Raw genomic sequence first — 14130 nt, 5'->3', positions numbered from 1 at the left:
GGTTCTTTGATGCTCTTGACAAATGTGCACCAAGGAGGATATATACCATCTGCAAGATAGTACCCCTTTGTGTATTCATGCCCATTGATAGTGTAGTTGCAAGCAGGAGCATCACCACTAGCAAGCCTAGCAAACAAATGAGAGCGTTGCAACACATTGATATCATTCAGTGTGCCGTCAGGGGTGGAGAGGCAGGAGGTCTGGGGTGGCGGAGAAGGTGTGGAGAGGCAGGAGGTCTGGGGTGGCGTCAGTTGGCTGTGGTGGAGGTGTTTATGCGAGAAGGAGCCGGAGCGGAAGGAGAGGACACAATTGGAGAGAATCGCAAAAAAATCATAACCTGGAGATGTCATTCCAAAAAAATGTTAGTATCGATGGAGGGGTGATTTCCTTCTATAGGTGAAAAACATAGAAAATATTGGTTGTTATCAAGGAAAGGTAAAAAAATTAGGAAAGTTAGGATTCTGAATTGATTTATATGCAAATGGGGTTTTATTGTTTGGTAACGTGTTATCAGTACCTGCCCGTTTGTGATATGTCTGATTAGGAAAGTTTGCAAATGTTAAGAAACTATTTATTGGAAGGAAAGTTTGTGACGTGTCTGTTATTTGTTTCCTAAAACAAATTTCACTAACGAGAGAAATCGGTTGATTTAGATAAGTTAGGAAAGTTAGATTAAAATATATTATTTGTTTCCTGAAAATCTGTTATTTATTTCCTAAGACAAATTGAACCAATAAAAGGAATCGGTTGATTTGCATAATTTAAGAAAGTTAGATCCGTGATTTGTTATACGTTAGGAAAGTTTTGGTTATAATAAAGAGTGGAGAGAAAATAACCGATGGACCAGCATGGGAGGGGGTGGTGGGAGGAGAGACGAAAAAAAAATCAGCGAAAATAAACCGTGGAGACTATTCATCAACTGATCCATTAGGAGTAGAGATCCTATTTGCCGCTCGTTGTCGCAAAATGTCGGGGGAACGCTCACGGGATCGAGCGGTTGTTCCAGGTGGGCCGGCCCCGGGTTTTTTCATTTTCCGTTTCTTTTTCGTTTTTTCGTTTTTCTTTGTTGTTCTTCTTCTTTTATCTCTTATTACTTTTTCTTTTCTCTTCATTTATTATTTTCTGTTATTTTTCTGATTCAAGTTTATTTTACTTTTTCAACAAAGGTTCAGACATTAGATAAATGTTTGAATTCTTAAATTTTGTTCACATATTCGGAAAACGTTCCTATTTTCAAAAAAAAATCAGCAATTGCAAAAAGTTTAGAATTTCAAAAATTGTTCGCTTTTTCCAAGAAATGTTTGAAAATTCCAAAGAGTTTAGAACTACAAAGTATTGAAAAATGTATGCATTTTTTAATTTTTTCCATAAATATGAAATTTTTTCTGGAATTTTAAAAAATGTTCCCCTTTCAAATTTGTCCCCGCATTCAAAAAATATTCTTCTTCTCCTAATTTGTTCATAAATTCACAAAATGTTCGTTGTTTTAATTTTGTTACTGTTTTTCAAAAAATGTTTGCATTTTCAAAAATAATGTTCGCAATTTCAAAAAATGTTCTAGTTTTCACTTTTTCCCTTTTGAGAAATGTTTGACGTTCCCAAAAAATCTTCATGTCTTCAGAAAATGTTCCTATTTTCAAATTTTGCTCACAAATTCAAAAAGATATCCAATTTTCAATGTCTATTCACGAATTTTCAAAATATTTTACAAATTTCCTTAAATGTTTGCGCTTAGAAAAGTTCAGTATGTTTTGAAAAAAATTTGGTTTTCAATTATGTTTTTGTCTTTAAAAAATGATAGCATATTCAAAAATCTGTTCACAAATTTTAAAAATGTTCTCATTTCATGTTTATTTTTGCTTTCTCTAGATTCCGAAAATGTTCTAGTTTTTAAATTTTTGTTCACAAATTTTACAGTGTTCAATTTTTTTCAAATAATGGTCTTGCTTTCAATTTTGTTCCTTTTTTTATTCCCAAAAACTGTTTGTCCTTTTGAAAATTTGTTCCCATAATCATTTTTTTGTTCTCAAAATTCTATAAATGTTCGGGTTTTCGGAAAATGTTCAGGAATTTAAAAAACAAATCTGTCTAAAAATGTCCACGTCTTTTGTTTTATTTTTGAATTTTGAAAATATATCTGTGTTGTTAAAAAAATATCGTATTTTGATACGTTGCTCGTTTGTTAAAAAAATCACAATTTCAAAGGTAGTTTGAAAAAAATCAAAAACTATCCTGATTCTTCATTGGTACTAGTCCGTATACTAGCACGCTTCCCATTTAGCACGAACCTTTGTCAGGTCTATTGCTTAGCTCCTCTCGTACGCAACATGGAGGTCCAGAGGTTGAATCCTGGCAGTTTTGCTTCTTTTTTTTTTAACATTAGCATCGCAGCGCTACTCTACAAGGGAACACACGCTCCCTCTATTGAGCCGGTTCAATCGGGGGTTTCGTGCATGCGTTGCGTGGTTGTTTGATGCAGAATGCGTCCAGTAGGAGCTCCCGATTCCTATATATGACGCCCGTGTGCGTCCAGGTGCTGCGGCTTCGCTGAAGCGACTCCCCACTTGGCCCGGCCCATGTACGGATTCCTGTGCCGTTTTCCTTCGCTGTTTTGTTTCCTTTGATGCTTCTGCGGGTTCTTATGTGTTTTTCTTCCGTGGTTTTTTGCTTCCAGTTTTTCACTGTTTTCAGTTGGTTTGTTCTGTTTTATTTCTATTTTTCTGTTTTGGTTCATTTTTTCCTTTCATTTTCTTTTATGTTATTTGTTTTATTTTTCTGTTTCTGTTTTCTTCTCTTTAATTTCATATTATATAAAATGTTCACAAGTATTACAAAAATGTACATTGTATATTACGCAAATGGTTCACCTTTGCATATAAAATTGTTCATTGTGTATTACAAAAATGTTCATCATATATTATGAAATTGTTAAACATGTTTTACTAAACGTTCATTGTGTACTTCAAAAATGTTCATTGTATGTTATGAAAAATCTTCACCTTTGCAGATAAAAATGTTCATCGCATATTATGAAATTGTTCAATATTTTTTACTAAATGTTCGACAATTGTTCAACAAATATATTTATGTTTTTCGAAATGTTCATCGTATATTAAGAAAGGGTCATCGTGTATTATTTAAAATGTTCAATGGATATCATAAATGTGTAGTGTATATTTTTCTAATTTTCTAAAAAGGTTACGGTACTTATAGCGTGGCGCCTCCAATCTATAATTACAACTTGTTAGCTCTATTGGTTCGTAGCGCTCGTTCACAAGAATGAGGATGTGAGTTCGAATTCTGGCTGATGCACAAATTTTTGGTTATTATTTTACTTGCCTGGAGCTTGTTTTACCTCCTAATGGGCCAGCCCATTTGCCCTGACTTCAGCGAAGGCTCCACAATTTGCCGCTGGGCGCCCACTGCAGCGCCCTGGTGGGCCGACCCAGTACTACGCGGCTCCAGCAAAAAAAACATTAGATACACTTGCTGCATTCCCTCAAAAAAAAAGATGCACTTGCTTCAGCGAATATTTGAACTCAGGGCAACGCAGGGCCGTACGTGCAGGCTAATCTCCAGAGCTACCAAGTTCTACTAACCAATGTTACAGCTAACTACTTAAGAAACCAATGAAACCGCGCTGTTTAAAAAAAAGGTCACGAACAATCAAAAGAACTTCACGAATTTGTTTAAAAAAAATAAAGGTTCACGTATTCAAAAAAGTTCACGGTTTTGAAAGATCATGAAATTTTAAAGGTCACTAGTATAAGAAAAGTTCGTGAATTTGGAAAAAAATGACGGATTTGAAAAGTTCATGAAAATTTCGAAAGGTTAAGGAAATACAAAATACTTCAAGAAAACTGAAAAACGTACAGTGATTTTGAAAAAAAGTTCACCGATTTAGAAAAAAGTTAATAGGTTTTCAAAAAAATCATCAAATTTGAAAGAAAATTGACTGAATAAGAAAAAAATTGACCAAATTTTACAAAAAAATTTATCGGATTTGAAAAAGTTCATAAAATTTGAAAAATGATTATCAATTCCCAAAAAAAGTTCATCAAAAAATGGGAAAAGTTCATCGAATTTTAAAAACAGTTCATCAATTTTCAAAAAAGTTCATCAAATTTGAAAGAAGATCATCGAATTTGGAAAAAGTTCATTGGTTTTGTAAAATTTCATCAAATTTGAAAAGATTTCATGGATATCCATAAAAATTACATCAAAAATTAAAAAGTTCACCCATTTTAAAAAAGTTTATCAAATTCGAAAAATGGTTTATTGATTTTTGAGAAAAATTCATAGAATAATGTAAAACAATCCATTGGAAAAAGGAAGAAGAGGAAAAAGAAAAAATAGAAAATAGAAAAAGGTGGAAAGGAAAAAATAAATGGAAAAAGAAAATACAAAATAATAATAAAAGAAACAAAAGATGCAAATTGCTTCAGCGGGTTGGGTAGCGCGGTGGTTAGTGCAGCATCCATTGATGCAGGAGGTCTAATGTTCGATTCTTTCTCGGGTAGCTTTTTTGCGGTATAGAAACCATCTCTACTACTAATAAACAATCAAACTAATTTTTTCTTAAAGCCACACGGCAGACGTACACAGCTTAATTGTCACCGTACGATTAGACCCGCTAACCTTAATCTAACAGCTAACCTTAATCTAATCTATTCTCTGGTGTGCATTTAGTATTTTACGTTGGCTGAACATGCTTCACCGCAGAGGAATAGGAATCTCCGCCCCGCACCTATGCAATCCCTACAATCACGCAGAGGGTGAAAAAAAAGGAAAGTGATCGCAAGCGGATCCCCTCGCTCGCTAATTGCAAGGCCGCGACCCACGCCGCCGCCTGATCCTCCTCCGCAGAACCGACGAGTGCGCCGGCAGCACCTCCCATCCCCTCGTATCATCTCCCCTCTTATCATCTTCCCTATCCCTACCCAGAACGAGACCTCACAAGTCGCCGGATTAGAGGAGAGGAAAATTTGGTATGTTGTCGCAGACCCGATGCATTGCGCCTCCATTACAAATCCTAAATTCTACTTTTGATCTAGAGCTCCTACCTACTGGACTTGCTCGGCGTCACGGCCGATGAGGACGTCTACATCTCCCTCCTCATGGACTCCGCCGACACTGTCGAGGTCGCCGCCGTGCACACCCACATCGTCGCCACAGGTGTCGCGCCTGGTCTCCCTCCGCCGTTGCTCGCCTACGTGAGGTGTTCGACGGAAAATTCCCTTCAACGACGGCATCACGTGGGCGACCATGGTGTCTGCATCCCGCCAGTTAGCGCCCTCCATATGCCTGGGTATGTTGGATTTGAGGCACTTGGCTTGGATCTTCCCGAGAGCAGAACACGTACGTACAGCTGCAAGCTAAGCAAGCTGCTGATTGATTTTACGCGTAGACGTTGGTCTGAACCTTCTGGCCGGCTACATAAGCAAGCCCTAAGGCAGCTGGATGGATTCCGGGCACACAGCTTGCCGTGAACCTTGTACATCTTGGCTTGTCCTACCTTGCTTGGCTGGATTGATTCACTATTTTTTTCAATTTGGATTTAAAGGCTAATGGAGTGTTTGCATCTGGTGCTGTCGATTTTGCAGAAATTGCTGCTCCAACAGGCAGCAAACCAATCATTTGATATTTAAGGGACAGCAGTCAGCAGGCGCTTTGAGGAAGCACTGGTGTTGGCAAATAAAAGAATGCTTTAGGTATACCTATTTACCCTTTTCAATTGGTTTGATGCCATCCGTATGTGATTCACCGACCAAGAATGGAAAAATTCCTTGCTATTAGAAATTTCTATGGTGGTGCTTCTTTAGGTTCCGCCTGAAAAATGTTCCAGTGCCAATAATCGGTTATACTTTGTAATGGTGATTCGTAATTTGGTCTAACTTTCTAATTATTAGCTACAGTTTACTTCAGTGGTAATGCATGTACGCAAAGGAAGAATTACTGACTATGGATGATTACTATGAGCGTATGAAATTATGAGTTGTGTAGGTTTCTTAAGCTAGATCGGTTGTTCTAGCTTGTGATGGTTAATTTTTTTATGAAATAGCAGTACTAGATTAGTTGTTCTAGCTTCTTTAGGTTGTAACCAATTGAAGGTAATTTGAAGATCGATCCCACAGCTGAGTATATTCCGTTTTTTATTAACCCGCAACAGAGTGTGTATAGGAAAATATACTTTTGTGAATTGTTAGTGCTCGCTGTCCTTACTGTACTGTATCAGGCTGTTCATGTTCAAATTCTTCAGCGTTTTGTACACATGAAAGGTACTTCTGTAAATCAGTTTTTCAAATTGGCATCGATAAGATGCATATAGATGCATGTATCCTTCTAAAAAATTAACACCAATGTTTCACTTGTTTTGTGAGATTGTTCCTTTTTCTTTTGGACAGCTTTTGGAGATTTTAAGATAGCTTTTTCTGTGGGCAAGCTGGACCTGATACTCAAAGGACCTTAAGTTCTAACCAAAGATGACAATGTGGATGGTCACATTTCAAAGTGTTTTTTCTTTCTCAGACACATGTAAGTTTTGTCTCACCGTGTAAAGAATGGTTAAAAGATGAGAATCAGTATAAAGTGGGGACAGAGGATCATGCTTTCAAAGTTGGTCAGGTTTCACAATAATACGTGTGCATGTGTTTGTGTGTCATCGTCTTTATAATGCGTGTGATGGATGTTGTAGGTTCATTGGTGACAACCAAGAGCATGCTCAAAAATGGCATCGTCTTGCTTCGTTTCTTCGCCTCAGCTAAAGTGCTTAATCTTGAGAAGATGAAAGATAATTGATAGAGTACTCCTGACAAGTGCATTTGTCAAATTCTAGCCAACAGATTGAAAGCATGTCTACCTATTTGTGAGTTTCAGTTCCATTCAATCTTCCTTTTCTTTTTGGATCCAATGTAGAGGAGACCATGTGACTGGTTGTTGATTGCCCAAACACTATTTCCTCTACAAGAGTGTAAATGTTGTTGATGCTTGTTTCCAACATGCAAGGACATGAACACACACATTTTGTGTATCTATCTAAATCTCATATGCTATGAAGGTTTTCAAGTGCAGAGACGAAGCACCTTTCGAATTTAAAGAAATGGTTGTTGATTTTAGTTAAACTAAATGAATCCCCACATGTTGTGGGAATGTTTTTTGGTACATTTTGTGTAAACTATCCAAATCATCACTTCATTTTGTGTAAATGATGAAATCATGCACTTGAAATAATTAACTTTTTATTCCAGGAATATTTTGCAAAATATTGTACTTACCATTTTAGATGCAATCCTTGCACATTATACAAACCACCTTTTCATTTATTCATTTGCACAAATAGCACATATGCATTATTTTAGAACTGTAGATGTTTAATAATATAATGTGTGTCAGTGTTGACGTGCATTGCACGTGCAAGCTTACTAGTATAACTAAAGGGGAGATGGGCAGGCCCGTTAGTATCGATGGAAGGGGAGAGGGTGTGTGCTCGTTAGCAGGAATTCCTGTAACGGGCGCTCAAGGCGCTGAATAGGACCTCCTTTTTTTTTGAGTTTGCGCACAGGGGGATGCACGACTGGGCCGGCCCACTGGAGCTGATTCGCCTTGAACGCAAAACCGCGCGACGCAAAAAAAGCCCGAAAAATAAAGGAATCGAAGGAGTATTCGATCAGCCAACTTCTTATACCTCACAAAGCTATTAATAACAGAAAGTAGCGGCAGATTTGAAACATTTATGATTTTTCTTATATTTCTTTGAAATAACGAACAATTTTGAGATTCTCGTTCTTTCCGAAAACGCAAACAATTTAAAGAAACGGAACAAATTTCGTAATTCCAAACATATTTCGAAAACAGGAAGAAATGGTAACCTATTTTTGAAATCCTGAACTTTTTCTAAAAATGCGAACAATTTTTGAAAATTCCGCACATTTTTCAAAAAACGTGGATTTTTTTATATGCGAACTTTTTTATGAAATAAATGAACAAAAAGGAAAAAATAATTGAAAACGTGAACAATTTATGAATGTCAAACATTTTTTGAGCAGGTCAATTTTTCTCAAGTTTTTGAATTGTTTTGAAAAAATGAACAATTTTTAAAATGAAAAACTCATTGTCAATAACGTGAACATTTTTTGAATATGAGAACACATTTTATAACCGTGAACAGTTTTTGAATTTGGGAACAAATTTTGTAATCACGAACATATTTTTAAAATCCGAATAAAATTTCCAAAACCCGAACTTTTTTGAAAAAAGTGCTTTTTGGTTTATACTTTTTTGAAAAGAAGCAAAAAAGAGAAGAAAAAGGTAAAAAGTAAAAGAAAACCAAAAAAAGGAAAAGAAATAGATAACCCAGGAAAAGCCGGTCCAAAAAACCTTTAGAAGGTTCCAAAACCGGCTAAAACCGGCTTGAAACCATAGAAGGTTCCCAAAACCGAAAACGTGCTTAGGGCTATAAATGGATCGCTGTGCAAAGCGTCGACAGTACGACGCAATATGCCCGGTTGATCGCTCGCTCGCACATCCCTGTGTGAAGCGTCGACAGTACGACACAAGGCACGTGGCGTAGGTATCAGCTGAGTTTATTTCCATGCCAGGGACAACCACAAGCAGCCTACACTTGGCCTACGTCAAAACACTTGACAACTAGTGATTTTTCTGTAGTGCAAGGTACCATATGCAACACTTCTAATCAACAATCACAAAAATATTCTCGATCTTCTTACCAGAAACAAGTTATCGTAAACCAAAGCATTTTGTGCTTAGGAGTGCTCACTAAAAAAAGATATCACGTCACATCTGATAACAACCAAGAAAATATGAAAATATCCGTGACACAATACATGAAGTTACGCAGTTTTTGACTCAGGGGTGCATTATGTGGTAGTGTCCCTAATTTTAATTAACTAGCTACATGTACATCACTACAGGCGCATCATTTCATCACACTTGTCATAGAGAAAAATGGCTTGAACGTCAGCGAGAGCCCGATTACTGACACCATGTTCAGCATGAAGAACAAGATATGATCACCTGCATATTGGATGATAAATAAAATAAGTATATGCTCTAATTATATGTGCCCGAATCCATTCAACTTAAAGCAAAGTATTAATATAAATGCAATTAGCATCGGTTGGACGACCAATGTGTTTACCTGGTAAGAACAATCCAGTTATGTTCTTTTGAGCCCATGAAAACCTGCAAAAAGGCAAGAGATTAGCTAACTATGAAGCACACTAGCGGCCAAGCAAAAACTTAGGGCCATTACTGCTTTAAAGATTGACATCAGAGTCACAGAGATACCATTAGCAACACCCCTTTGTTCTTGTATCTGTACATGTTTTCATCAAAAACGTTTGAACATAGCAAAAGTGACTCAAAGAAAATGCAACGAGACAGATGATACATACCACTGCTGTGTTTTGTAGAATGTTACACACAACAGTAATTGTAGCCTGTTCCATTGTAGATGATGCATTAGAATAGTTAAATTGTCTATTAAAATCACTATCCATGGAGCTTGTCTTCTCCAGGGATACTAAACGTTTAATTTTACTTCATTTGCACATGTGGTGCTCAAACATGATTTCTGTAGACCGCCCAAAAACCTTCATCATTATATTTATATTTAAAACGGAAGATTGTATTGCTCTTCCGGCCTATACACCAAGAAGATAAAAATGTTCGTTAAGGATGATTACTAATGTAAGCAATGAGGTGCAACTTTCTTTTGTATTGGATGAGTTCTAGCTTTTTGCTGAACTGTTGATCAACACCCCCAATTTGTATTTTTTTTTCACTTTAACCAAAGCAACAAAAGAATATGCGAGACTTTCCGCAAACATATTCTTCAGAAGTGAAGCTATGTTGATGAGTACTTTGAGCTCCACACCATATAGTCTGCCCATGAATGGATATGTTGTAAGCAGAAGTATAGATAATACCTGAAAAAATAAACTTGCATTCAGTATTGTGCAATAGATTCATCGTATTGAATAATTACTTTGACATTAAATGGTATTTGCACATACCACTGCAGAACGAAATGGCTTGATTAACCCAGCATACTTGGCAAGGAGTGGATAAATCACAAGTTGATACACCAAAACACCAAAACCTACAAGATCGAACAAAAACAGAATACGTTAAAGGGAGTCAAAACTAGTGTTACATGTAATAGGTAACGAAGCGATACTACATATGTGTTGATTTCATTCTTTTTGGATTGACTATGTTTCTCTTGCGCAATGATCATATTATGAAATTAGAAGGAACACCACATACCTGAGATAGCTAGAACGGTGCCAACATCCTGAGATGTCAAACTAAGTCCCTGATATTTTCTACTGCTCACAGCCCAGAGTGAAAATATCTGAAGATGAAATTTACAAAACACATGCAAAGTTTCTTTAGTTCCTTATTAAAAAAATTGGTTTGGTTCCTAATCTGATTGTTCCCTATATGGTAGATATGACGATAAGCATATTTTCATACTATGTTACTCAATCTATTTCAGATACCTAAATATAGATTTACCTCGAGATAAGTTGTATCATGAAGAGAGAAGACACAGTAGAGAGTTATTGCTGACATCAACTGACGGTTCTTTAGCAGGCTCTTCGTAGATGCCATTCTACCGGATCCACATTTTTTGGCTTTCCCATCTTCTATGTCCAAATCGGTAACTCGTGCGCCTATTTTGTCAATAGCTTCCATTTTGTCATCATGGTACATGTGCAGAGTTTCCTAAAAAACATTTATTCAAGTATAGGAATTCAAGGATGATTAAAGAATGATAGGGAGATTTTGGTGGGCAATACCGGAAGCCAAATGCATGCAACACCTGCTGCCGCCGCTAGAACTGGTATGACGAAGCAAGGGAGGAAATATGGAAACCTAAAAGGATATGTAATTTGATAGGTTTATCTTATATTCCCAATGGTGCAATATTTATATCACTGAAACAGTATGAGTGACAACTTACCTTCCAAATATGGATTCCTCGGAGAAAAGATTTGGGTACTTCTTTGCAGGCTGGTAGAGGACATATAATACACAATGTTAGCGAAAGCCATTCATATAGGATCACTAATCACTCTCCAAAGGGACATTATATGTTCATCCTGTGAACAAAAGTTCTGCTTATCACTTTTAACGATTAAAATATAAATATATGGAAATTCCCTCCGAATAAACCATTTCTAAACTTTCGTTGAGATGCCATGATAGAAAAGTTCTAGCTATTGGTCCAGCCTTCCGTTTTTGCATCAATTATCATAGATGATACATTATCCCCAAGCTCTACACCATGGTTACATATAATTATGGCGACTTAATGAGTTATTGCAATAATGTATTTGATGGACTGCCATATGTGACATCTTTTCCATGCACCTGGAAGCTACTTGCCCTTTGTTTGATAAACTGGTTAAAAATACAACTTTAGTTCTTCAAGGTCGGTTCTGTATTTCTTTAGCTCTATATCAAAGTTGACTGATCCTCACTCGTGCAAGAAATCCTCCAATGGCTGGCCCAATAATAAGAGCTATTGATCGCGAAGATGTAACCTGCGACATAATGGTAAACATAATTATCATCTAGTAACCGAGTCTGAAACACTAAACATAAAGATGAATTGTTCTTACAAGAGAAATTCCTAGAGCTTGGTGCTCTTTTCTGCAGACTTCTGAAGCATAGGCCTAAGGAATGCAAACATAACCATGGGTTAAACACCTAAGTACTTCTTAATTCATCTAGTCACTAAGACTAGCAAGTTTACCTTGATTGGTCCTAATATACCACAGAGTAACCCAAGTAGCCCCCTAGTAATAATTGCCATCCAGTAAGTCGTACTAAGGCCGAAGAGGGTGTTAAATACAATCCTGAAAAGGAAGGTGTATAATAGGGTTTACATTGATTTAATTGAACGGAGAAAAAATAAGTTTTCATATGTAACTGAATCTGCCATACACTGAGAGGAGAATAATCATAATGCAAGGCTTCCTCCCGTATTTGTCAGCAAACATGCCCCATGGCACAACACTAATGGTTCTTCCAAGGAAATATGAAGCCCCTTAAGACACATAGTTTACAGTCAGTAACTAAGTATTGATATAAAAACATCATCTTCACATTATAATCTACTCAATGTACTTTATTGTAGGCTTTTCTTCCCGTGTTTCCTACAAATTTGTCAAATGGTCAGAGGGGACAATGAATGCTCACCGACAAAACCAGCATAGAATCCAATGTCTTGTTCTTGCTTTGCGACTTTCAAATCTTGAATCTGTTGCATCATAACAAAGGCAAACACATAATTAATCACCATTTAGTATGTAATAAAGCAAACATGAACTTGCATGCACACAATCAGAATATATAGATGTCCAAGTTATGCAACATCGATATCGCTACATACCATGAAGTATAAGTAGGGAAACAGAGACTGGATCGGTAGCGCTGGAAAGATAACAGGCCAGGGTGTTAGTTAGCAAGCCCTAAAATTTATAAGATGTGCTGATCTAAAACAACCTACATACATGTAAAGGTTTTAAAAAAAATCAGGTGACAAAAGAAAATTGGAGTTTCCTAACAAATCACATGGCTAATAAATAAATGCAGAAAGACACATACATGTTTGGAACCATGCATGTCTAGATGTTGCGAAGTACGAAATCATCATTGGAGTATATATTGATTGAAATCAACTGGATCGTCTACTCCTAGTTATCATTGTGAATCACATATACAGACGTACACCGGACAATCTGGATGTCATGACATACTCTCTTCATTCCATAATGCAGTGCATAGTTGTTTTCTAAAAGCCAAATGTGTCTACATTTGACCAAAATTAAAGAAAAATATATTCACATCCATGACACAAGATCAGTAAAATTATGTTCATCAGGAAGTGCTCTTTTATCTGCAGGGAGGATGCATCATGCATTGCCTGGCCGGTACCCACGTACATACGAGTTGACTAGGTGCCCACCCGATCAACTCGTCGCCACCATGTGGTCCATGCCATCCTTATTACAAATACTAGGCTCCCGAAGAACGGAGAGATGTGAGCATTTTGAGAGGTTTTATGGGCCCATTCATCATCTAGTGAATTTTTTTTCTTTTCTTTTATTCCTAGTGGACCCTGTTCTTCAGCTGGTGAGAACCACATTTTTTTAGTTCAGCTGATGAGAAGTGTTGCATTGACATGCTTGGTTGGGGTTTCGCCGGTGTTGTGTTTCATACTTGCGTCTATGCTGGTGTGCTAACAAACAGGAGACAATTCATCGTGTTGGCAAATGTCCAGCTCCATGGGCACACCCGCCTCCGGCCACCATGCCTCGATCCTCTGGGCCACCACCCACAATGACTACACACCTCTCGAGCGGGTACCAGTGCTCTCCAGTTCAACGAACATGTTGTCAAGCCTCGCGCCTGGCTTCCTTTCGATCCACCGCCGTCATCCAGGGGTAGAAACGCAGGTGGTGACTCACTACCGGACTCGCGGGCTATGCCTACGGCCCAGGGCCGTCGGCATAGGTCCTTTGCCGTCGGCATAGATCTATGCCTACGGCTGCCGTCAGCATAGCCCCGTCGGCGTAGATCACGTCAGCGTAGATGTGTCAGACCGTCGGCGTAGTATAGCCATCGACATAGGTGCATATGCCGACGGCCGTGGGATAGCCGTCGGCACAGTTTAGCCGTCGGCGTTGTTTTCCGTCTGACGGCAACGGACGGCGCCGTCAACAGCGCTGGCGATTCAGGGGACGACACGTGGTGCAGGTATGCCGACGGCTTGGCCGTCGGCATAGATGGAATCGCCGTCGGCATACCTGCGCCACGTGTCGTCCCCCGGCTTCTCCTCGCGGCAGGACTATGCCTACGGCTAAGCTATGCCGACGGCTTTGCCGTAGGCATATGTCTGCCACGTGGCAGCTCCTGGTTTCTCCTGGCAGCAGAGCTATGCCTACGGCAAAGTCGTCGACATAGTTTGCCACGTGGCAAGCCCTGGTAACTCCTGGGCGTATATATGCCGACGGCTTTGCCGTAGGCATAGTTTTTTTTATATTTTCCCTGTTTTCTCTTTTCCAATTCATTTGACAGCAATTCAAAACAGAACAATAT

General features: G+C 38.1%; 1 protein-coding gene across 1 annotated transcript; it reads right to left on the bottom strand.

Annotated features, from left to right (window-relative positions):
• Positions 1 to 9695: 9695 nt before the first annotated feature.
• On the bottom strand, positions 9696 to 13836 carry LOC125554996 (probable peptide/nitrate transporter At3g43790). Its single transcript, XM_048718327.1, has 13 exons — positions 13635 to 13836; positions 12422 to 12462; positions 12229 to 12289; positions 11974 to 12076; positions 11783 to 11885; positions 11649 to 11702; positions 11508 to 11570; positions 10988 to 11037; positions 10824 to 10899; positions 10540 to 10749; positions 10288 to 10375; positions 10035 to 10120; positions 9696 to 9947 (listed from the first exon to the last, which is right to left on the bottom strand). The coding sequence occupies exons 1-13, from the start codon at positions 13834 to 13836 to the stop codon at positions 9750 to 9752; spliced, it is 1335 nt and encodes a 444-aa protein (XP_048574284.1). The 3' UTR covers positions 9696 to 9749.
• Between the last annotated feature and the right edge of the window lie 294 nt (positions 13837 to 14130).

This window comes from Triticum urartu, chromosome 4 (genome assembly GCF_003073215.2).
Source record: "Triticum urartu cultivar G1812 chromosome 4, Tu2.1, whole genome shotgun sequence".
Classification (NCBI taxonomy): domain Eukaryota; kingdom Viridiplantae; phylum Streptophyta; class Magnoliopsida; order Poales; family Poaceae; genus Triticum; species Triticum urartu.
The sequence above is the reverse complement of the archived record's forward strand: the minus strand, read 5'-3'. Positions and strand labels throughout refer to the sequence as shown.

Excerpts from the sequence above, each read along its gene's own strand:
- LOC125554996 (XM_048718327.1), bottom strand. The coding sequence starts at position 13,836 with ATGCCGACGGCGATTCCATCTATGCCGACGGCCAAGCCGTCGGCATAC. Across the intron at positions 11,886-11,973 it reads ATGATTATTCTCCTCTCAGT|GATTGTATTTAACACCCTCT; the intron begins GTATGGCAGATT and ends CTTCCTTTTCAG. Across the intron at positions 11,571-11,648 it reads AAGCTCTAGGAATTTCTCTT|GTTACATCTTCGCGATCAAT; the intron begins GTAAGAACAATT and ends ATTATGTCGCAG.